The following is a 24,212-nucleotide window of genomic DNA, read 5'->3' as shown; positions in this document are numbered from 1 at the left end:
AAGCGAAAATATCAGTGGTGATATGAGCCTCGGTGTTGCGACAGGCTCCCCTCGACCTCGCCGGCGGCGGACAACTCACTGTGGTTGTCCTTCATACAAACACCATAATGAGGAGGGTGTTATCTCGTCGTCAATGGCGGACCGGGGAGGGGGGGGGGGTCCCCGGTATTGTTACTGGCCACACCACGATACCTCACACCAATATGCTTGGTGTTGTTCGACCGTCCGAACATCCAATGTTACGTTCGAGCCCTGATCGTCCCATCACACATGGTCGGTCCGAATATACGCTGTTTCAGCGGTCTCAGGGAATGTAATTGATGTATGGCGCTAATGATGCGTTCAGCGCGGTGCGATAGGATCTTATAGCTTCCCTCTCCCTGCTCCTTATCACACCGAGGTTACCCGTTCCATCATGACACGGATTGAGAACGATTGCCTTACATTTGCTTTTGTATTGGTTTTGAACAATGAAATGAGAGGACATCAAGCACTCTATGACAGCGAGTGTATACACTGCGAATAATGCCCAATCAGCACTTGCTCGTTCCCGAATATGTGCCTTATTAGCAGCAGTGATAATTTCTTCGCCAAAAGCAGCCAATGCGACGTCATGACCGCTGAGAAGACCATTATTCGCATGGGTTGGGCCAGCATTTTCACGCCATTGTGCTGCCAATCTCTGCCGTCCATCTCTCAGTGCTGGGCCCGGCCGCTCCCAGTCGACCAATCGTCGTCGTCCGCACCAGCGCTTCTGAGGGCTTCACCGTCGAGCAGCTTGCCTGACGAGCCTGTCGAAAGACGCTCACTCGGCGTCCTCTGCCTTCTCCTCCATGTGGTAGCTCGCGCCGCCGGCAGGGTGCACCACCGTCGATCCGTAGCCGAACCGGGCCACCGGGCGGTAGCTGTAGCCGTGCGGGTGCTTTATGTACCCGTGCGGGTGCTTCACGTGCACCGCGTAGCCGCTCGGGTAGCCGTGGTAGCGGGTGTAGCTGTACGGCGCCTGGTGGTGGTATCCGTGGCCCGCGTGGCCGTATGGGCGGCCGAGACCTACGAAGTGGCCAGAGCCGTGGTGGCCGTAAGGGTGACCAGCGTAGACGGCGTGACCGTAGCCTGGAAAGCCGTAGCCGTAGGGAAGCGCGAAGTAGCCGTGCTTGCCGTGGGCGGCGTAGCCGGAGCTGCCGTACGCGTGGGTCGCCTGCTGGTATGGCTGCACGACGCCGTAGTCGTAGGCGAACGGCTTCGGCGCCATGTCCTCGGTCTCCTCCGCGGTCATATCTGCCGCCGCCACCGCCGAGAGCACCGCCATCGCCAACGTCGACTGGAATGCAGGGCTGGTGCGAGGAGACGGCCACCCGTAGACGGGAACAGCGATTGTAGGGAAAACAGGAGCTTGGGGTGTCCGTAGAGAAATATGGGCACAACGAAATGTGAACATGACTTACGGGTCGGATCTGATGGCGAAACTTAGAGCTGACGAGTAACGATCACAGGCATGGGGAAGCATATTCCACACGCATTTGCCCGAAAAGCGGGTGCAACAGGTTCAAGAGTCGAAACCAAATATCGCACAAAATTCAGCAAACAGACCCAGCTGTATCAGATGATCTTACCCAAATCGCACGAGCCATCTTGTATGCCGAACTCCCAGAGCACGTGTGTGGTCCTTGCGCCGTGTCTGGCTATTTATACAGGCGCAGCCACCGTCGGTAGGTCGGCTTCGGCTCGCTGCCCGTCGGCTGTGGAGCCATGGTCTTCACATCCGCCCCGGCGCCGGCGCTGACCGCACGCCGAGGGTCATGGACCACGGGGGTCACGGACCCGCCCTGTCCGCCGGAGCGGACAGGGCGTCGCCCCGCGCCGGCCGCACGCGCACGCACGCGGCTCTCACGCACAAGCTCCGGGTGAAGCACCTCGCGCCGCGCCGCCGCCTGACGACCCGCTCGGGTGTCGCTGCCGGCCCGTCCCAGGACGACGTCATCCGCTCGGCCTGGGCCGGACGGCTACCGCTGATGATGATGATGATGACGCGCGTGATCACCGTGATCACACGCAGGTGCGTGAGACGACTGATGAGCCGCGACGAATTTCACCGCCGTCTCGAGCCACTTAAGGACGATCCATGTGCACGTTTACAACGATCGTCGTTGAAATATGAATATCAACCGTTTCTATGAAAAAAAGAAAACTTCAGTGTTGGCTTCGCTAAAGGAGTATTCGGCCCATGTCGTTGGCATAGATAAAATCCGTTATCTCGCACATTAAGGCGGAGAGCGAGGCAAAGAGGAGAGTGCCGCCTTGTTCGTGCGGCTGATGCTGAATAGGAATTTCTCTCCTAATTGAATGCCCCTGAGTTCTTCAACTCTATCCTCATGCGGTGGTTTTTATGACCCACGGTGCATTTATAAAGAGGCATTCCAAAAGCTGGAATCTTGGTGTCTGAAGCACGTTCATATATTCTAAAAATAAATGTCACGTGGCCTGTCTAAATATGAGATATTTGCATCACTCAGTGGCGGTTCTAGGAACCGCTTCTGATTTTCTTGGGAAGCCTATGGCCTCCAAGCGCCCTCTATAACGGCAATTATATGATGAATTTGCTATGGCGAGGTCTATAGGGAGACATATGAATACAAATCGATCCCTTGATAAGACGAATGTTCCGTCCACTGTTTATTACACACGGCTGATATTTGACTGAATTTAGGTATAGCATGGTGTACTGCAAAAGGCTCATCACATTTAAGTGTTGTGCTGTTTTAGAGAATTGTCAAGGCTGGATTCAGAAGCAATGGAGGCAGGTGTTTGAGTACTTTCTAGTCTACAATATCCGGACTAATTACGTACGGAAAACAGTGTAATCTTGCTGGTAGCGGTTGCAGAAAACTTCAGTTGATGACATTCGTTCAGGCACCATATATTTACCCACAAAACTGTCTGTTCAGACACAACTCCAGGCCTTAGATTAAAGTTGCAACAGGTGTCTCAGATCATGTGCTGGCCTGTGTTTTGATCATGTGTTCGGGACCAGCAGCTGAGCAATATGCGTATGCTATTGCCTCGATTGGCCGCTGGTATCGGGTACTTTAAAATGACTGAGTTTACCTGGGATGCCCGGCGATGCCCGGGTAATGAAGCAAGATATACTGAAAGGGGATGACTTGACACAGTGGTATTTGGTTTATGGCCGAAAATCGATCTTACTTGTGACGTGGGTATTCAGATTGCATTTGTGTTAAATAGGGGGATATGCTGCAACAAAATTGCCCGTCTCAAATCACTTGTGACAGTGAAGCTGCTAAACCACCATAACCAGACGTTCAACATCGAATCGACCAAGTGCAGCGGTAGCTTACAATCTGAAAACGTTACACGCGTTCAATACGTACAATCTGAAAACGTTACGGTAATCTACAGTCTGAAAACGTTACACGCGTTCAATACGTACAATCTGAAAACGTTACGGTAATCTACAGTCTGAAAACGTTACACGCGAGTCTCGGGCGACCCCTGAGTGTCTCTGGCACGAAAGAGGTCGCTATGTTCTACTGAATCGTTTTTAACCGGCTGGCCACTCATAGGGATCATGTAGCTCTCCGAGGTACAGCAATACGGCCCGATGCAGGCCACGGGCAGTCCTGGCAGGACGGGTCGAGCATTGAGTAATCGAGGCTGCACACAACGCCATCTGTCGATGGGGTGGTGCAGGCTGGATACCGGCGTGCGTTGCAATCCTGCTGCAACTGACTTTGTCCAAGAAATATTACGATTGCAGAGCTCTCCTGCACACTTCATTCTTGGTCTTGCTCTCCCGCGGCGGAACGAACTGGTCTGTTGCTCACTCTGTAGCAGCCGATGTACCGCCAACCCGGGAGAGCACGGGCGCAGCTAGGTTGAGACCCTCACCTTCAGAGAGCAGCCTTGACCCTTGCCCATCGTCACGTAGTCTTGTCTCGGTGGAGCTCTGCTTGAGAGGAAATTTGATCAGTTTGAACTCGAAGGGCATGCCAAATGGAATGAGCTACATTCTGGAGATGGAGACGTTTGCTCCCTGGGCCTCGTCTGCCATCGTGTTCGCCACTCCGGAGCTTGATGGATCCATGTTTGGTATGAGCCTGCTGGGCGCCTTGCCTTAACACCGAGTTTCGTGATAGCAGTCATGGCGGCTCCTGTCTTCTAATAGGCACCAGTTGGTAGTTCACAGTCTCCTCTACTGGCTGGTCCTTGTCTCTCCACGCTGCTTCTCCAGAAGCTTGTAGCTCTTATCATCGGCAGCGAAGTTGTCCGAAGTCGTCCTTGAATGACCTGAGCATGACCTGCTCACTGAGCCAGGCTGGGTGTTGGTACCACTCTTCGAGATCGGGAAGACCTTGACCAGGAGGTCGTCGACAAATTTTTCGCTCGAGGAATGCTTGATATGGCTTGGCACGGCTCTGTTCGTCACTTACTATTCGTCCCGTTGCAAATTATGTAACGGCGCGGACAGACAGTCACCTAGGAAACTGTTCTTGGATCCGTTCCTCACTTTGTGTTGATAAGCTCTTCCCACGTTTTCAAATTTGTTTATGATTCGCTAGTCGCTGCAGCATGACGTTGTTTTGATGGACAGATCATTGCCGCAGACAACAAAATACTCATACCAGCTTGATAGCTGAATATCTGGCTCCACATGTGTTGATTTTTTTTCCAAATCAGGCATCCCTCGAGCGAGAACTGGAACTTGTCGACGGCCTCGTGGCCAGCCTCCGCGGATCGTTATGTCCTGGTTTTCACCGTTTCTGTCTCCTCACAACTGGCAGGTAAACAATTGATTAGCACGCGTCAGCCGATATTCCCCACTCTTCAGACAGCCTCCAAAAGGTGTGGAGTCGACACCCACCAATGCCCCAACTCTGCGGAGCGCGCCTGCTCGTGCCGCGCGCAAGTTGGTCTGATCTGGATTAAGGGCAACATAAGCCTTCCTCTCGCCTCGCTGAATCAGAACGTATGAAGTTTTGGGGTCTACCACCGACGGTTCTGGGGTTATTAGAGGACAAACGATAGAGTTTCCCATTCATCACGTGAGATCCCGAGATGCATAGGGGTAGATATAATCAAGCGGCACACCCATCAATATAGAGGCAAACCTTTAGCCATCAAGCTGGTACGGCTTCTTTTGGTGTCTGCTGCAATGACCTGTCCATCATTACAAAGCCGTGCTGCGAGCAACTAACAAATCATAACAGGGGCAGAGCAGGCATCAGAAAAAGGACCTTCATGCATGCCAATCTGGCAGCTGATTTGCGTACACCGGAATAATGTGTTATGACAGGAGGCCTCGCGTGGTAATCAAAGTGGTTCATGTTTAGCATCCACGCCTGTGCACTGGCGAACAGTTTAGCGATATGTTTCAACAATGTTTATTTTTCAGCGTAGCTTTGCTCGCTACCCAAATAGCAGAACGAAGTGACTTGTCCTCAAGCCTATTTCTGTATTTACTAGCATACATAATTCTCCCCAAAAACACTTTAGCATTTCAAAAACTATTATTTTGTGTTAAAATAATGTTTTATGACTATGTGGTGCGTCCGACAACTGTAACCATCACCACAGGCAAAGCAGGTCAAATAGACAGCTTGACAGAAAAGAGCCAGATGTGAACTGTTCGTGGGTCTGTCACGGACACAAAAAGTGTGTACATGCATCGCGTGGTGTCCGGTTCGGCAGTGTGACGTCAGAGGTTGCGGTCACGTGACGTGAGGGCCCCACCGGGTCTCACATGGGCCGGTCGGTCAGCCATGCTTGGGGCTCTGTCGAATACAAGTCGTAAATGGACGCGGGCATAACGCATTGGTTAATGCTTTCGGTGAATGATTGAGTCAATGATCCATGTAACCTCCTGCCTAGATCCACTAAACACGCAGTATTACAAAATTGGTGAAGGTGAGTGATAAAAAGATGTGTTAGAATGCGATTTTTCTTCTGGTCACAGCATTCCCAAATCAGATCACTTTTAGGTATTCAAAAGAGAGCATATGGAGAAAAAAGAGAGGCTCTGGTGGCAACTTTAAGCCCTTGGACGATAAAATCATTCAGTTAGATTTTAAACTGTAATGTCAAATGTAGTTACATGTCTTGAATGCAAGAGAACTTCGCCATATAAAGATCTGATTGCCCAGCTGTTTTGAAAACTTTTTTTGCGCATAATATAGGCCCTTTTTCTAACAAGGATGTTGATTGCAAACCAAGTTAAAAACAGCAAGTTGTGACATTCTTCCGGTTTGAACGGAAGGCTACTTGTTAGGCGGTAACCATGCAATAAGTGTGCGAATATTCAACGGAAACATAGACCGTATGGGATTCCATAAGCATATTACCAAATGCAATGATATATTTGGTCATATAGCACCGTGAAACTCGTATTAAAAAATATTGCTTGTTGTTCTGTAAATGTTGAGGTTGAACACGTACCTAATTTCTAGAATAACAATGTTCGCGTCGTTCTCAAAGAAAACGAAATTGGAAGGCTCGATTTCTCAAACATAGCGGCTGCCACAGAGTTTTGCAACTTTACGTTTATAATCTTCTCGATCCGGGCAGCTATGAGGCTATGCATGGATTAAGTCGCTGGATTTTACAGAATTCATGCTGTGGCGTGCTGTGAGCTGTGTGAAGGAAAAAAGCGGATCTTAAGTTCTACGTCACTGCTGGACTTTCATTGCAATGATAACTGCGTATTCAGTCGTTTGCACATGACTATGTTTAGTACCATCTGAGAGTGGGTAAAAAGGTAAGTGCAACTGAATTTTAGGGGATGAAATTAGATCCAGGTGGCATCTTTCTTGCGTGGCCCTAAAATTTTCACAAAGCCGTTTATTTACGGTGTTTGGTGTATGCCATATGAAATCAACGGCACTGCTTTTTCAGTGAACTCAGGCATGGCTCACTGCCGAATTCAAAACATTTCTCCCCCACCGCGACGGCTGCAGCCAAGTCAACAATAAACAGCATTCACAAGTTAAGTGCACTGCACTGACATGCCATCATGTCACCATCCATCAAACGGCCGTCGGCCCCAGCCGAACCATGTCCTCGCCGGACCAGACCGCGCCCCCCCCCCCCCCAGTCCAGGGTGCCGTCCTCGTGCGACCCGCCAAGGTCAGTGGACAACAGCCACCGTCGCGGGTGTACGGCCGACTAATCAAGCGGGCAGTGCCAGCCGACACGCTCTAGTGGAACGCACCGAGCCTGACGACGAGAACAAAAGTCAACAGGTGATGTGGACGGAGAACTCAGCTCAATGTGTCGATATATGCAGTGCATCAGGTCCGGAAGAGATGCAAACAAGCCAGAAATCGGCCAAAGCAACACGGCGAATAAAGGCTGTTTTAATCACAAAGGTACAAATTAGCCGCGTACCCTAAAATCCATGCTCTGAGTGTTTCGTGCCTGTGCGGCATGAGTCGTGCTTCGAGATGCTTCATTCAATCGTACCTGCACATAGCTGCAGCATGAGTCGTGCTGCGAGATGCCTCATTCATTCGTACCTGCACATAGCTGCAGTATGAGTCGTGCTGGGAGATGCCTCATTCATTCGTACCTGCACATAGCTGCAGCATGAGTCGTGCTGCGAGATGCCTCATTCATTCGTACCTGCACATAGCTGCAGTATGAGTCGTGCTGCGAGATGCCTCATTCATTCGTACCTGCACATAGCTGCAGCATGAGTCGTGCTGCGAGATGCCTCATTCATTCGTACCTGCACATAGCTGCAGCATGAGTCGTGCTGCGAGATGCCTCATTCATTCGTACCTCGTGGCATGAACCGTACTGGGAGTTGGCAAAAAGTTGCAAAGGCCCAACGGTGCAGCCAGGGAGGTTCACAGGAACCTTTCTCCTCTTCCCTTCATGATTGATCGTAGTTTGCACCTCGACACTCCGGAATGCAATGCCGTAATCTGGTGGTCGAAAGACTCATTTTGGCCTTATGTCTAATTGATTACCACAAGCAGTGAAACATCACGCCCAACATCAGCAATTTAGTGACAAGGTCAGTACATGGCAAAGTGTGGAAGCATGGTACGCCACTGAGATAATTGTTTTCGTCGTCAGGGAGACCAGCATTGATAGGCCATTGATACGTCAGATACTATATCTTTTCGTGTTTGTATTGCCCTCAGTCCGTTCGCAGTGCGCAGGCGCTGCAAATGGAGCTGGGACTTGGTCCAAAAAGTGACACTAGCCGTACGCCACAAATATTGGTTGGTTGGTATACAATTTATAATTAAATATACAATATTGGGAAACAATTTGGTTGGATGTATTTCCAGGCGAGTGCTCCCGCTCAGCACTGCTTGTTGCGTGAGCCCTTACACCACCATTCGATCGTAAAATCCCCAATCAACGGCAGCATTTTCCTGCGATAGCTTAACGTGACGCAAAACTTGGCATAGCCCACCCTGCTCTCTGACGTCACCCGTTCTCTGACGTCTCCTGACCGCCAGCGTGGCCGCTGCCGCCGGCGGCAGGCTGTTCCACTCAGGGTCAAACAGCGAACGCCTGGAACGATCCGGACCCGCCCCGGCCGCTGGTGGGTGAATGAGAGGCAGGCGCGCCATTCAACTGATCTAAGGGACCAGTTGCTAACATTTTGATAGAAGACCGATTAAAAACAATTTGGCAGTATATCTTCCATCTGGCTGTACTACCAAAAATGGCGTCCAGTCAAGCCGAGCATCAGGTACGTTAAACATCCGCCACCTAATGCTGCCGTTGACCTGGAATTGTGCGATCGGATGGTGGGGGGACAGGCCGCACACAAGTACTGCTGAGTGCGAGCTGGGCTTCCAGAGAACCATCTGCGGCGCGTGGCGTATCTACCCGACGCGGGCCACATGCTGTTTATCAAGGTGTGAGTACAGTTTTTGTTTGTTACGTTTGGCCCGAGTGCTCGTGCCGACCATGCGCACCAGGACGATCAATTGGGGACAGCGCCTTAAAAACGCCGGCCTCGTTGGAGCACGGGGGCACGTTCAAACAGTACATGGTAACGTTCAGACAGTGAGACGGGCACGGTGCGGGGTCCCTGTCAGCCTGGCGTGTCGACGGCTGGACACTCGGCGCCTTCGCCCCGCCAGAATGTAAGCCCAGCGGAGGAGTCGCCGACCCCTCGGTGATTCTGAGATTCCCGGCCTTTTCCCGCTTTTTTTGGACAGTTAAGGAGGTGCGTTCTGTGCGTCCTTTGAGATTACGCGCTCGCACATTAATTTTGGTTTGTTATATGTCGTGCGCTCCTTTTGGCTTGCATCGTATCGCGGTAATTAGCAAGCCTTGTGTACAAATCCGTCGCTAATGTGTGTCGTTATATGGCCTTCCAAGCCCTGCCTGGTACTACTCTATTTGTTTCCATAAACAGTGCGTAGAGAAACAGTAGATCAATGAATAAGGTGTGGGTTGAATTCTGTGCCAGGAGATATGACGCACAGCAGTCAGGTCCACATGACACGTCAGACTAATAATCTCGCGTAGCTCATATACTGCGTCCAGCTTGGAGCGACTGTGGATTTTCCACGAGTGAAAGTGATTTGTGTCACCAAAATGAAATGATTTTTGTCACCACGGGCTGAATGCGTCACAGGTGCTTTGTATTATGACTCCTCGTCACAGATGCTTTGTGTTATGACTCCTCGTCACAGATGCTTTGTGTTATGACTCCTCGCGGGGGGCGGTGCAGAAAGTCCTACGCGACACGTAGGCAGTTGTCTAGCCGTGGGTTCAAAGGTCCCCCTAACCTTCAGACATTAGGGAGTAGGCTGTTGGTCGATCACTCCGCGACTCAAAGATGAGGTGGGACGCATTTTTGCACGTCACTGGCCGCTAACGAGAGTAGCAGCAGCACGTTTAGGATGCCGTTGATGGATTCGCGACTCGCAGAACGCGAGAGTCGCTTTTCAGCTGCTCTCTTGCCACTCCCAGAAGGTGGAACCCGGAAAAGGGCGTTGGTCTGTCGGAAAAGTTGGTTGATTTTTCTGTTGGTGGATTGACAGGCGGCCACAGAAAGGGGTCTGCTAAAATGGCCATGAATAACTGACCCTGAGCAGCGGCAGAGAAGTCGCTCACTAAGGGTACCGTTGTTGGAACTAATGCAGCGGCTCCAGAAGACGAGGTTCGCACATATGACCCGATCACAGGGATTGCGGCGTGCCGATGAGGATTCCGGCATTATTCTGTGACGAGAGGGGGTGGAGACTACCCGGTGATGCCGCGGGGAGCCTTGTACCAGGTGGCTGCTATTTACTGGGGATTAAGTCCGAGGTATGCGTGATACATGGCTGTACGGTTCCGCTCATAATTGTTGGGGTTTGGTCGTTGCACATAAGCTGCAGATATTGTCTAGAGGCCATACTATAGGCCTCCCTTTAATATAACCAGTGACAAGCATGCACGAGACGGTGTGAATATATGAATGCTAGTCGCGGAATCCCAGTCAAATGACGTTTGCTGCCCATACTAGGCCGTAATCATCTGTTTTGTGAAAGCCCATGTAATGCTGGTGCGTCAATGTATTCGCCACAATTTGCAGTCGCCTCCTGTTAGTCGGCTCATGACGGGGAATTGCCTAAGTGGTAATTACCTGCTGATCAATGCAGTGGGTCATCTAGACAACAGCCGTCATTAACTATGACATTTATATTCAATGTGAGGAAATATTATTATTGCCGATAGGTATATCACTCCCGAAGGGCTTCTTTATTTTCTGAGGCTGATTATTTATGAGCACGGCTGCTATCTCGACAGGAGTATTCATAACATTATGCATGCACCACGACATGTGTGGGAAAGCAACTTCCAAAAAAAAAAAAACATTTGGGAACTTCATATGAATTAAGTCAGTCACGGCGCTTGTTGCTTTTATGCAAATTGGGCTTAGGCAATTTCCTGATTGCCGTTTGGTGTCAGTGAAAAATCTGTCGGATAAGCATGACAAAATTGCTGATAAAAAATTAGGAACCAGTATCCAAAGTTACACTGACGACAAAAAAGTTGAAGGAAACGACGACGATATCATGACTAATGAAAATTCCCCCACGTAATACACATATCAAAAGGGTCGGATTAAATCTTGAAAAAGATTCTTGTTTTCGTTGATCAAAGCTGGTCGATTTATATATATTGTTCTTCTCTGAATTGTACATATTTCAAGCTTTAAACAGCCTTGATATCAGGAAGCCTTTTCTCTGCATCAAGACAATTTTGGAATTTAAAAATACTAGAAAAGCGTATTAATGCTGGCATTCTGGACGGAAATTAAAGTGGCTAGACTGGAGGAAACCATGGGTTGGGGTAGGTTATATCACCTTGATCGGTCTCCAAATTAATTTTGGAACATGATGCACTACCTAAAACACTTAAAATTTAAAATTACCTTCACTTAAACAAAAGGGTAAATCATCTCACGCAAATTCTATAGGATAGGATGAAAATTAACAGGTTTGAAGAAAGCTTCACTTCAGTTTTAGGAGACATACTCTTTGTGTGACGTGCGTAAAAATAGACAGTATTTTACAGGGCTTGGATGAGCTGAGACATTTATGACGTACTTGTGGCGCACTGACGACGCCATCACGGACAAGGAGTTACGCGCGCGTGGGGAGGTCGGTTTGATCTGTGGTTCGGTTGGTACGTTGGTAATAGTTGCTTTGGTTTTGAGTAGATACCTCCATTGGGTTGTTGCAGTCTTTTGCCCCTGTGTTCGTTTGCTGTGTTCAATGTATACGAGTATATGGGAGGGAAACCGTACCTTTTAACGTTGTCTCAACTATGTTTAACTGATCATTAGCTCCAGGTATTGTATGTAGCTCGAAATTATGCGTGGAGCAAGTTACATGTGTCCTTGCGGCACTGTTTGTGGCAAAAGTGATGTACTCTGGCAGCTGTAATCACAGTTAACAGATGGACACTCCATTCATAGGCTGCATACAGACTAAGTATTTTTTATGTTGTATGTTGCAATTTTAGTCATCTTTCTGTGTTAGCATTCCATTAAATGAACCTATTTCGGTACTTGTGGATGGATTTACTGGTGTCTCTGGCTTCTTTATTTGCTGTCTGGAATTGCTGTGGCAGAGTGGTGCAAAATGTTATAAATTGTTTGCCTGCTAAGGGACTAAGCATTTTAAAAGATGGATTAAAAAGGGGTAGTCTGCTGTATTGTCTTTTCTGGGGTTAATATATATATATATATATATATATATATATATATATATATATATATATATATATATATATATATCATACTCTGTTTGTAGAATATAATTCAAATTTTAAACTGATAACTCTCCTATGTCATGGTACACATGTCATGGTGCAGAGCAGGGATGTCAAGTTGTAATCAACCATGTGAAAGGCTTTCCACCCATTCCAATGATGAATTATGATTCAATGCTTTATTGCCTTTTCTCTAATATGTTTAATGAGAATATTAAAAATTAGGAAGAAGTTGGCAATCACTCAAAGTATGTCTTCTTGACATATTGTTTGCTTGCAACATGATCATGCTGCTCAAACTTGGGACTATTGAATAAACAGTGCTAAAATCAAGGGTTAAAAGTGCTTATCATCAAAATGAAGTGGGCCAAACATATTGAAAAATGCATGTTGAGGGGTAAGCTCAGGCATCTGACACTTGGCTCAGCCTTCAAAATGATCAAGTAAAATTACTGCCCCTAGCACATTGCAATACCCTTTAACTTACTATGATTCCATGAGCCATGCTGTGGCTTAAATATGCATGAATGACATATGATAGTTGCTCAATTTATTGAGGTAAACCACACATTGTTTCTGGTACGGTACAACACATTTCTGGTCTGAGGCTACTGTAAAGACCTTCCCCTATTTTGGTTTGCAAAGCTTATTTAGGTCTGAGAAATTGGTTAGGGAGGAAGTAAGCCAAGCATTTCATACCCAAAATCTGTCACTTAAAAATTTGCAAGGTCATGAGCAAGCACTGGTAGCGATATGTGACTATGAAGCTGGATCTTGCAACATAACAATTTCAAGCAGTGTTACATAAACATAAACCAGCCAAAGATAAAAATCTTCCAAATCAACTTGATGCCAAATGGAAGCCACTTCATAGTCCAGCATTTACAAGATTTTGGCAGTCTGTTTTTAAACAAAAATTAATTTCACACACCATGTAATCCAAAAGATATAAATCCTCCCCAATTACAACTCAGATCCAAACACATCTTACACTATTTAGTGGATTTATTCCCTAGGTAAGTGCTCACTAGTGACCTGATTGATGGTGATTGATGGAATTGAGATGTAGCCAAAATCCCTACCATTATTGTGCAAAACCAATGTTGGCATCTCTTGCACCAGGAATGAGCAATTCCTTAAACAATGTTGCATACCAACACACTAGCAAACCTATAGCTTGCTCATACATGCATGTTCACTTGAATTTCTGAATTTGTTGATGCCCCCAAAAGACAGCTACCTGTAACACCAGGGATTCTTGCTAGCACCCCTGCGGCCTCCGCGCCCCGCCTGACGGCCGACCCACGCCCCATCTCACAGCTGACCCACGTCCCGTGTGACCGCCGACCCACGCCCTGTCTCACAGCCGACCCGCGTCCCGTCTGACCGCTGACCCACGCCCCGTCTCACAGCTGTCCCGCGTCCCGTCTCACAGCTGACCCACGCCCCATCTGACCGCCGATCCGTGCCCCGTCTGACCGCCGACCCGCGCCCCATCTCACAGCTGACCCGCGCCCTGTCTCGCAGTTAACCCACGCCCCGTCTGACCGCAGACCCGCGCCTCGCCGGCAGCCGTCCGTGTATGTCCGACATGAAGGAGCCGCCGGCCAGTCGGCCGGCTGAGGTGGACGAGTCGGACGAGCCGCAGGACGACTCGTCCAGCGTGTGCAGCACCTCGACGGCCGACGTCTCGTCGCGTGGCGACACGCCGACACAGCGGCGGCGGCGGCGGCGCGGCCGCAAGCCGGCGCCGGCCCACTGCAAGGTCGAGTACCGCTACTCGAGCCACGCGCGCGAGGAGCACGGCCAGCCGCTGTTCGGCGTGCAGTTCAACCCGCACCTCCGCGCCTCCGCCACGCAGGCCGTGGCCACGTGCGGCGGCCCACGCGTATCAGTCTACGAGCTGGCCGGTGGGTGGCACGTCTTCGTGTTTTATTTCGAAGTGAGGGTGCTTACGGAGCAGTTCGTTCTCGCGGAACTGCGTGCTCTGGCGGCACTGACGATTGATTACTCTGCCATGTGACAAGACGGGCTGCTGGCTACTACCGTTCCAGATCCCAGGCCATTCAAAAGGTCTCGTCAGGGAAGTGCTTTTGTTACGGCCGGGTGCTTGGGAGGTCTGTGTTACGAGGCAGTCGAGTGAAAGTTGTGCGTGTGCACTGAAAGAGGCTGAAAACCTCTGTTTTACAAACTGGCTGTCAGGTGTCCCGGTCAGTCCGTGCCGGTGGCTCAGTTGGTTAGTGCGCCTGACTCCCGATTCACCCACCCGTGGCGGGGTGGGTTCGAGTCGCTTTAGGCGCTCGCTATTTGTCCTTGACAGCTATGGCCTGCGGCCGGTGGCAGCGGTCGTACTTAAGGTCAGTTGACTTCAGAGGGCAGGACGGACCGTGCCGAGCATTGCGGCACGTTAAGCTTTCGCCACTAAATTCTGCCGTTGCCTGGAATTGCGCGATTGGATGGTAGGGGTCAGGGCTCACACAACAAGCACTGCTTGGCGTGAGCACTGATCCCAGAAGTCCATCCATTCAAAGGGTTCGGGTCAAATTTCTTAAAAAAGGTGTGGGAGGGGGAGTGGGAAGCTCCCGTATTACGGACCAACCAGTGCGCGTGCGTTCCATGCGGTGGATTCCGCTGGGACATCGCAGGTGAGCGAGTGAGCCCGCTGTCCTTACTCCGCCGGCACAATACGGCCCACTCCCTGACCGGCGCCGCCGCCGCCGCCGCCGCCAGACTCGTCCCTGAAGCTGGTCCAGTGCTACGCCGACCCGGACCCGGAGGAGAACTTCTACACGTGCGCCTGGAGCTACGAGGAGGCGAGCGGGCGGCCGCTGCTTGCGGCGGCCGGCGCGCGCGGCCTCATCCGCGTCATCAGCACCGTCACCATGAGCTGCGTCCGCCACTTCATCGGTGAGCGGCGCCTGACGGGTGCACGTGTGCCCGCGGGGGGAGAGTGGCAGGATATCCGCACACCGGCGGCGAGCGTGTGGAAGGGCGCGGGGCTTAGTTGAGGCTGGCGGTCACCAGCTGGAAAAGAGAGTTGTGCTGCTGCTTTCGCGTTACCTGTCAGTCGCTTTGCTTCTTCTGAATGCGGTCCATGTCACTGCAGCCTGGCATATGCTTTGTGGCCGTCTTCACCGAGAGGATTCGACTCGCGTCGCCGCTGGGGCGACGCTGGGACGCGAGCCCGCCTGCGCCGCGCGGTGTCCCCTCCCCCCCCCCCCCCCACCCGCTCACCTGTCGCGTCCTCGGCCGCCAGGTCACGGCCACGCCGTGAACGAGGTCAAGTTCCACCCGCAGCAGCCGGCGCTGCTGCTCTCGGTCAGCAAGGACCACACGCTGCGGCTGTGGAACGTGGCCACGGGCGCTTGCGTCGCGATACTGGGCGGCGTGGACGGCCACAGAGACGAGGCGCTCAGCGCGGTACGTGCCGGCAGGCTGGCTGCTCCGTCGGTCTGCGAATGACCCCGGTTATTCATGGGTCACTGCGCCTCGGAACAGCTGTGTTACGAAGGGGCGGCGTGGGTCGTTTGTAGTGGTTGACGTTAGCTTTAGCTGTGGACCATCGTTTGACGCCGCACGTGGTACGGCGGGGGTAACCTGTTGATGGGAGTGTCTGGTAAGTGTGGTTATGCCGCGCTCGACTCTGGTGTGTCAGTCCAACAAGGACCCGCCATCAACGCGGCGTCGCCCGCTCCACACGCTGCGGGTCCGGAGTCAGCGATCCCCCCCCCCTACCCCCCGGTCCCGTCACGTGACCCGACCTCCACGCCTTCTGGCCCCGCAGGACTTCAACTTGGCGGGCGACCAGGTGATCTCCTGCGGCATGGACCACTCGCTGAAGCTGTGGAACCTCTCCGACCCGGAGGTGGTGCGCGCCGCCGAGGCGTCCTACTCGTACGAGCCGAGCCGCGGCGGCGTCACGGCCGAAGTGCACTTCCCCGAGTTCTCCACGCGCGACATCCACAGGAATTACGTCGACTGCGTGCGCTGGTTCGGCAAGTTCGTCCTGTCCAAGGTGCGTGCTGCGGAAGGCGGGGGACGGAGACGGGAGACCCTGTGGGAGGCGGGGATGGCAGATCTGCGGGAGGCGAGGACGGCAGATCTGCGGGAGGCGGGGGACGGGAGACCCTGCGGGAGGCGGGGGGCGGGAGACCCTGTGGGAGGCGGGGGATGGCTGGTCTGCTCGCTGCTCCGTCAGCCGGCGCGGAGTCAGGTATCGTGTCGGGTCGTGCCGGCTGGGGCCAGCCGTTGGGACGCCAGATGTGGCTTCTTTCAGAGTCTGAAAACATTGAGATATGCCGTTTTCGATAAGGTCAGTGAAAAGACCAAGGTGCACTGGCCTGTCGAAAGAGGTGCACTAGCGAGGTGCACTGGCGAGGTGCACTGGCCTGTTCAGATGCCTGCTGACCGAGGGGACGCTTCTCCCTCCTCTGATGTCTGGCGGGGTGACCGGGGCAGTGCCGTTGAACGGAGCCGTCCAATCACAAGCCTTCAATTTATGCTCTGGCCGTTTGTCATGCGCGCCTGCCCCGCCCCTCCCCCTCCCCGCGGGCGGAGTTGGGTCGTCCTTTGCTGCGTCGCCAGTCGCCACCGAGCCGCCAGCTTTGCCGCAGCGCGTCCCCAGACTGCTGAGAACGGCAGCAGGCGTCCGTGGCGATGCTCACATTCGCAGTATCACCACGCAGCGTGATGGTTTGAGTAGCTGGTGAGTGCTGCCGTGCGCCGGTCCCGCCGACCAGGCGTGGCGGTGCCGCCCGCTCTGACGCAATCTCCACCGGCCGTCAGTCATGCGAGAACTCCATCGTCTGCTGGAAGCCGGGCCTGCTCACCCAGGCCGGCGTCAAGCACACAGACACAAACGTCACGGTCATCCACATGTTCGACTACAAGGACTGCGACATCTGGTTCATGCGCTTCTCCATGGACTTCTGGCAGCGGGTGAGCTCACGGGGCGGGTGTTGCGGCCGGTGGCGTCATGACGCGGTGACGGCCTAAAGCTGCTTAGGATGCGTGGTAACGTTGCTGAAGGCCACATTGTAAGGCTTAGTGTTTTGGTCAGCGCTGGGGGACAATTGACGGGATTGTCAAAAAGAAATCCCCTACTCAGAACATCTGCTTCTTTCATGCCATTCATTTGCTGGTGGACTGCTATCATTCATGTTCAACTTTGGGCTGTAAGGCAGGTTTTTAATAGCTGGAGTAAGCTTTCGTGTTATCATGGAAGGCATGTCAGAACTCGGTTCATTGATCTCTCCGTGCGCCGTGACCGTGCCAGTCTCTGCCATTCACGGCGTCTGACCCTGATGTGCGTGGCCAGATCCTGGCGCTGGGTAACCAGGTGGGCCGGACATACGTCTGGGACCTGGCCGTCACGGACCCCACGCACTCGCGCTGCACCGTCCTCAGCCACCCCAAGTGCACGTCTGCCGTGCGGCAGACCTCGGTGTCGCCAGACGGCGCCACCATTATCTGCGTCTGCGACGACGCCACCGTATGGCGCTGGGATCGCGTATAGGCGGCGCCACCTCCGCGAGATGCGCGGGATTGGGGCGTGTACAGATGATAGCTGGTGTGCGCATTGATGTGACTGCTGCGTACTTCATTGCATTGAACTCATGTGAGTGTATGGCAGGGGCATCCTCATGTTGGTAAAAGTGAGCTCATCCATGTTCTGTCACTTCATCTCCCGTTTTTTTTTTTTGAAAATTGGTTGTTGACAGTCAAAACGTTTTGTGGTCCTGCTAGTGAAGTGATCGATGGGCTCCTATCGATCGGGAAAGCACATGCGAATCAATTAAGATCTTTTGTAATCGCTTTTCCGTATCGTTTGTGGCGAGATGCGTGCGAGCAATTGAGGCCCTACCGTTCATCTGTAAGGTAACGATGTTCTCTCTTGTCGCCATTGCACGTAGTGCTTAGCCACAATATACATTTGAGAATGTGACTCTGGACTCTCGATAGCACGAAAGAGGACTGGTGCAACGCGTCCGGCCGGGAGACAGGGACAGACGGTATTGCGTCATCAGTCGCCACCAACGACGCCCAGTGGTCTCCGCGACCAACCCTGTGCTGGGTCCGAGTGTTTCTTCAGCCGGGCGGTTGCCCCGAAGAAGCTCGAAAAGTTGACGGATGCTTAAATCCGGTAGTCATGCGCCGAGCGCTGCGAGATAATCGGAAGATTTCTCCGACGGTGCTACATATTACGTTGCGCAAACAGGTCCGATCTTAAAGACATTTGGCTGCGCTTTAGCTCCTTTGGAAGCTCCGAAAGTGCTGGGAGCAGTTTAAAATTGAGGCCTGCCGAATTCGAAGAATAGAACAGCCAGTCATCAGCGTCGCACGGCTTGGATTTTCGTCCACTGAGGCCGCAGGTGTGGCAAGTCACGTGGCCCGCAACAGCTGATCGAGGCTGTTCCGGCACCAGTTCGGTTCGCGACGCGTAGCGCGCGCAGCAGCGAACTTTACTCCGGGAACGCCGGCTGGGTCATCTCATTGTGTTTAGTGCCTGTATAACGCGCTTTCTGGGAACACCGCCGAGCCGGCAGCTGTTACGCGTTTTCCACGTTAAAACACCGCGTTAAAGTCCCACTGCTGCTACTTTTCGCTTTTCATTCCCGTTTCCTTGTTAAACCCTTTACGGACAGCAAAACTGAGGGCCGACCGAGAGTGGGGTCCAGAATTCAACCGCCTGCCACTGAGGAGACTCGCATATGTGACCATTACGCGTGGTCGGTCCACGCAAGCTATCATCAAGCACCACCATCCTGGCATGCAAAGTGTGCATCAAGAATATGACATACCTAAACGTGCCGGCATGAGCAGTGGTGAAACCTGTCACGGTCTCTCCCCCACAGACGCTCCACGATTCTGTCGGCCTCAGCCTACCGTACGCATCAACGGAGGGCTCAAGTACCGCCCTTCCGGCGTCAGTATCGGTAGGAGGGGGGGGGGGGGCACGTCGTGGCCTTTCCCGTCCCGCGTGGCGCCGCCGGCTCTGGCGGACCGCAGCCCGGCGTCTGCACAGGCAGCCTGGTTTTACCGTGGAGGTCGTGGCTCAAGCGGGGCGCCGACTCTGGCGGACCGCAGCCCTGCGTCTGCACAGGCTGCCTGGTTTTACCGTGGAGGTGGTGGCTCAAGTGGGACGCCGGCCTTTTTGTCCCCCCTCCCTCCCCGCCCCCCCCCCCCTCCCCATTAGGCGGTGAGGATAATTTGGAGTGCGTGCTCTCGAAACATAACCAATCAGCGCGCTGTGTCAGCGATAAGCATGTGCCTCAACGTAGCGCACATTAACTGGGGCTGACTCGAGTGGGCCCCGCCTCCTCCCCTTCTGCTGCCTAACTGACCATATCCATCTAGTTCGTCGTCATAGTCACTCCTTGCGTAACAAGAGCAAAAAAGTCCGTGGAGTGAAGAAGTGCGACGTTTGCAGCAGTGAGAAAGCCTGGCGGGACAATCCTGGCCATGACTTTGATAGACAAGAGCTTCAGCGACGCTGAAACCATGATGTTGAGTCTGGCAGCAAACCTTGATGCTGCTGGATAAGGTAGACATATGCCGAGAGCACGAGCAAACACGGCTGAGTATGGGCAAAACGGACGACATCGTTTTTGATGTTACGATCCGCCGGCCGCCAGCTATTTTCGAGTGGAACCTTCCTGCGTTTGGATCGGCGTGGCAACGGCGGACGTGGCGAACAGTGTCGGCGACATATCATAATCCTGGTGTATGTTTCCTCGATGAGAAACGCACACCTCGTCTTCGTCGTAGGGTGTGACGTCACTGTGACGTCAAGGGTACGAACAGCGGCGGAGGATTGAGTGGCTGACCTACGTCACGTGACGTACGGGGCACAACGGTGGGCGTCGCTGGCACCGATTCATCAGGAGTGCAGTTTGTGAAAATTACTGGGTTGGCCTCAGCCAGGGGTGCCGCTTTGCGTGCTTTCGGGGGCCTGATTCCCCCAATGTTGACTTGAGCCGCCTCAGTGCTCTTCTGAGCCCCCACGGCATGAGGGGAAAAGGTAGTATTGAGCCAACGAGGTACACTGGGTGCCTAAGCACATCACTATTAACATAATCACTAAAATATATTATCGTTTCCGCTATCGCATCGGCTTAAAATGGAAGGTTATTCCGCAACATCAAAATGATTTTGACACCGACTACACGCTTTACCTTATGTTGATACCAGGGACCCAAATGGAAGCGGTCGAAATCCGAGGAAAAATCATGGTTTGCGTGTAGCGTTAGGTCAGCTTTGTTGCCTCAGGCCTGGCAACAAATTTTGGTGACACTGGACTGACCCTGGACCCTGGACACAACCCTGAGCTGCTCAAGCTGGGGCGTGACTAAATGCCGGTTTCTCCTCAGACCTGGACCACTTTGATCTTAATCGTTGTAGGCTATTTTAAACTAAAATGCTTACTTTACGTCATGTTCAAGACTTTGTTTGAATTCGTTTACTCAGGCGGGGGCGAGTCAACAAAGACATTGAGAAATAGATGATTGAAAAACGTCGACAGCCATACAAATTTCGTGCAGGGCATAAATCTGTAGACGCACGAGGGCTTTTCATGGCGAATGTCTGACTGGGATGGTGGTTCGTTTGGAAAGCCATTTGTCTCGGACAGAATAAACACGCGGCTTTGGCGCGGTGAAATCAGAGGGCATCCGTCCGGACATTACCTAAACGGCGGCAGACGCTTGGGTTAAAACACCTGCGCCTTCTGTGTGTCAAAATTGGTGGCCGTGGGATTCTGATTGATTCTGTGTGAAAAGGTTGATAGGAGTTGGCTGGGATCGACGACAACATGATTGGATAAAGTCACTGGCAACACATGCTAGTCCAAACGGCCAAAAGCTCTTGGCTTGCGTGCAAAATTTCGCATGTGCATGAATTCTGCCTTGCCCAAACTTCTGTGAGACGAAATTGTGCAGAACACAAACCTTTATCTAACAGATATTTGTCCATACAGAAAAAGTTTGCCTGACAAATGTTACCTGACGAACTACCATTTTAAGAACGTTTGCACGATTTTAAGAACGTTTGCACGTCAAAAATAGCATGTCTATAGCCTTCTGATGAATCATCACATTGTATGCCAACAGCGCATCGGCATGAAATACTCGACATTTTTGGCTCCTGATACTGTGGCAGAGCGGCGAACTCGTAACCGTGAGCTCCCTGTCTATTGTGCACCTGCAACATTATCAACCTGGGGAAGTCTGGGACCTAGTGTACTGAATGCTGTTCCCAAAATGGTGTTCAGTGTCTTATAAGATACCTATAATAAGGCATCTGTATATGCAACAGGTATTCCTATGAGCGTTGCCTTCGTCATAAATTGCACGATGGTAAAGTGCGTTGTTATTTAATTTGCGTAACCACAGCACTGTGATACTCCACCGGAGAGCCCGCTATAGCTAGTGATTAACGTTGCTATGGTGGCCGCCTCAACACTCCGAGAGCAGCGGCCATGTTAGAAACGAACCAGCCACAAGTGCATGGGAGGAATGATGGTAACGTGAATATCATGGTGAAAGCTATTTTTGGGTTGTCGTAGGAAGCGGATGACCGCCAGCGCTAGCAGTGTCACAATAGGCGCCACTTTGGAACTCATCACAAAAACTTTCCTGTAGATCGTGTTTGCATGGAGATATTCATATTGTCGTACTTCAGTCATGTGCAATTACATGAGCAGCAAAGCATACCATTAACTTCAGATGACCCATCAAGAGGCCATGGTGACCCGCATGGCACCTGATGACTTTATGCAACGCCCGGAACTCATTGCAGTGAGTGATGCAGTACTACGAGAAATATGACGGCCGAAGGTGTTATCTACGACAATATGCAATACACCACCTCGATATCATCGAGGCTGCCAGGGCCACTTGTACCAAGATATATGTTGCACGATTTTGTACAAATATTGGGCAAAGTTTGGCATAAATCGTCATGATGTTTACTGAGGCTATCCGAAACTGGGCTCGCCTGCCTCGTCCCTCGACAGTTATTGCCGGAAATGCTGCCGGAAAAGGAAGGGAAATAGCCCTGGAACTCGCAGATTAATGGGTTCGGCATGATTAGCTACGGATTGTCCTGTTCTGCCACCCCTGCACCGCCCTTTCTTTATGTGTTGCCCTTCGATGAATCCAATGATTTGTCGACGCCTAGGTGTTCGGTGCTATACTGCTTTTTCAGGAAATGATTACGTTGGTCGTAGTTCAACGACAACCTGATAGACACCTTGCAGTCAGAGGCGTCGCCAGTGGGTGGTGTGGGGTCGTGATGAATAGGGCTATGGCCTCTTCTAGAGCCTGGAATCTTTCGGGTCCCAGCAATAAGCCTATTGCACCACAGTTTCGAACCCCAGCTAGAAAATATCCCCCTCAAGCAACAGTTGACCCCCCTCCCCGCCCTCGAGCACTGGCTTGACTTCACAGGCGCCAAAGCCTGGCGACGCTCACGACTGAACTGTCTGCGATAACGCCTGCTAAATGACAGCTGCCATCATTCCCTGGACCTTATTCATTCTTTTCGCGCGTGATTTCGGGGACTGCCGCTGCAGCAACCGCAGGGTCATCGCGGACCGGCACCGGCGACGTCATGTCATCCCTCATCATGGGGCATTCCACTGTCCTCACCACTGACGTGTGCTCCGCTGTACCGCACGTCGTCGGCGGTACTCCTGCACACCATCTATCATCGTCGGCGGTGCGTCGGTATATCTTTCATGGAAGTCATCGGAGGCATCAAGGAAAAAGTCTTCAAAGAACATGGCACTCTTGAGTGGCATTCGTTTACGGGGGGGGGGGGGGGGGGGTAGTGACGTGTACATTCAACCATTCAAGCGATGTATATATATATATATATATATATATATATATATATATATATATATCTGTATATATATATATATATATATATATATATATATATGCAGTTGGTTAGACCACCTGCCCCACGATCCACCCATCCGTGGCAGGGTGAGTTCGAATCCCTTTTAGCGCTCGCTATTTGCCGCTGACCAGGATGACCTCTGCTGTCGCCTTCCAAGACCATCCATCTGACCAGGGAAAGCTACATGCCCCAGCCACAAGTGGGCTTAAGTGTCTTTAGGGGAGGGGGGGGGGGGCTCAAAGCGGACCCCCCACGATGCATGTCGTTTTGCCCCACCATTGATGGTCATTACTATGGCTGAGGGAGCTCTAATCTAAACCAAACAAAACTAAACCAAAAAAGCGGGTCCGCTGCTTCCTGACTCACCTAAGCCTACTTACCTTTGAGGAGTGTGTAGAAGTGTCATCCTTATCCGCACACCATTCCTGTGAGAGGTAGCTTTTTTATAGCGTACCAGAACTCTCACTTGGGGAGTCAGATCACGCTGTATACTCGAAATTAGTGTTAGCCCACTTACCGTTGACCTGTGCGTTGGTACCAACAGTAGCCTCGCCCTTTTCTCTGCTCGATAGGGTGGTGTCGTCAATGCTCCACAAATTGCTGCGTGGTGGACACTTACAGTGAATCCATGCTATGTTAGTTGGCAGGCTGATTGCTTTGCATTTCTGCATGAACCCTGCCTCACTTTCATGCGCGCTTTTCAGCCGGCGTATACCAAAGTAAAAGGCATGCTTCGCGTCTTGTAGTCTTCGTCTAGTCTGCCTTCGCGCGTACTTCCGCTGCGGTAAGTGCGCGCGAAAGGGTATGATTTAGGGGCCCAGAAACAGCCAATCTCCTTTGATGAAGATGTGGCGTGGTTTTCACGGTGCCCAGAGGAGTGTCGCCTCGCGTCAGACCGTCGTCACAGGAACAGGAGGTTAGAAGGCCGGGCGCACGCGCTCTGGCCCCTCGGTACCACCCATCAGCTGCGCACGGTCCGCCGCGGTGGGAATGCCGCCAGCTGTCTGCGGCGTATATAGCGTGCGCCAACGCACCTCGCCTCACTCTACCCTCGGTCCATCTGC

General features: G+C 52.0%; 2 protein-coding genes across 3 annotated transcripts; one reads left to right on the top strand and one right to left on the bottom strand.

The window, feature by feature from the left end:
* Nucleotides 1-440: 440 nt before the first annotated feature.
* On the bottom strand, nucleotides 441-1,671 carry LOC119103760 (abscisic acid and environmental stress-inducible protein). Its single transcript, XM_037227403.1, has 2 exons — nucleotides 1,614-1,671; nucleotides 441-1,321 (listed from the first exon to the last, which is right to left on the bottom strand). Exons 1-2 carry the CDS (start codon nucleotides 1,629-1,631, stop codon nucleotides 806-808), a joined length of 534 nt encoding a protein of 177 aa, XP_037083298.1. The 5' UTR covers nucleotides 1,632-1,671; the 3' UTR covers nucleotides 441-805.
* Nucleotides 1,672-11,643: 9,972 nt separating this feature from the next.
* Nucleotides 11,644-18,190, top strand: escl (embryonic ectoderm development protein escl). Of its 2 annotated transcripts, none has more exons than XM_037226803.1 (7): nucleotides 11,644-11,658; nucleotides 13,819-14,156; nucleotides 14,977-15,153; nucleotides 15,503-15,666; nucleotides 16,031-16,261; nucleotides 17,032-17,184; nucleotides 17,564-18,190. In XM_037226803.1, exons 2-7 carry the CDS (start codon nucleotides 13,829-13,831, stop codon nucleotides 17,759-17,761), a joined length of 1,251 nt encoding a protein of 416 aa, XP_037082698.1. In that variant the 5' UTR covers nucleotides 11,644-11,658; nucleotides 13,819-13,828; the 3' UTR covers nucleotides 17,762-18,190. The 2 variants fall into 2 exon arrangements, with proteins under 2 accessions (XP_037082698.1, XP_037082697.1); XM_037226802.1 differs by lacking the exon at nucleotides 11,644-11,658 and adding an exon at nucleotides 11,702-11,824.
* Nucleotides 18,191-24,212: the final 6,022 nt, after the last annotated feature.

Source organism: Pollicipes pollicipes, unplaced genomic scaffold (assembly GCF_011947565.3).
Source record: "Pollicipes pollicipes isolate AB1234 unplaced genomic scaffold, Ppol_2.1 Scaffold_5724;HRSCAF=6776_pilon_pilon_pilon, whole genome shotgun sequence".
Classification (NCBI taxonomy): domain Eukaryota; kingdom Metazoa; phylum Arthropoda; class Thecostraca; order Pollicipedomorpha; family Pollicipedidae; genus Pollicipes; species Pollicipes pollicipes.
This window is presented reverse-complemented; position numbering and strand designations above follow the sequence as displayed.

Coding starts and splice junctions, on each gene's coding strand:
- escl (XM_037226803.1), top strand. CDS start 13,829: ATGTCCGACATGAAGGAGCCGCCGGCCAGTCGGCCGGCTGAGGTGGAC. Junction 14,157..14,976: donor ATCAGTCTACGAGCTGGCCG/GTGGGTGGCACG, acceptor CGCCGCCGCCAG/ACTCGTCCCTGAAGCTGGTC. Junction 15,667..16,030: donor GAGACGAGGCGCTCAGCGCG/GTACGTGCCGGC, acceptor CTGGCCCCGCAG/GACTTCAACTTGGCGGGCGA.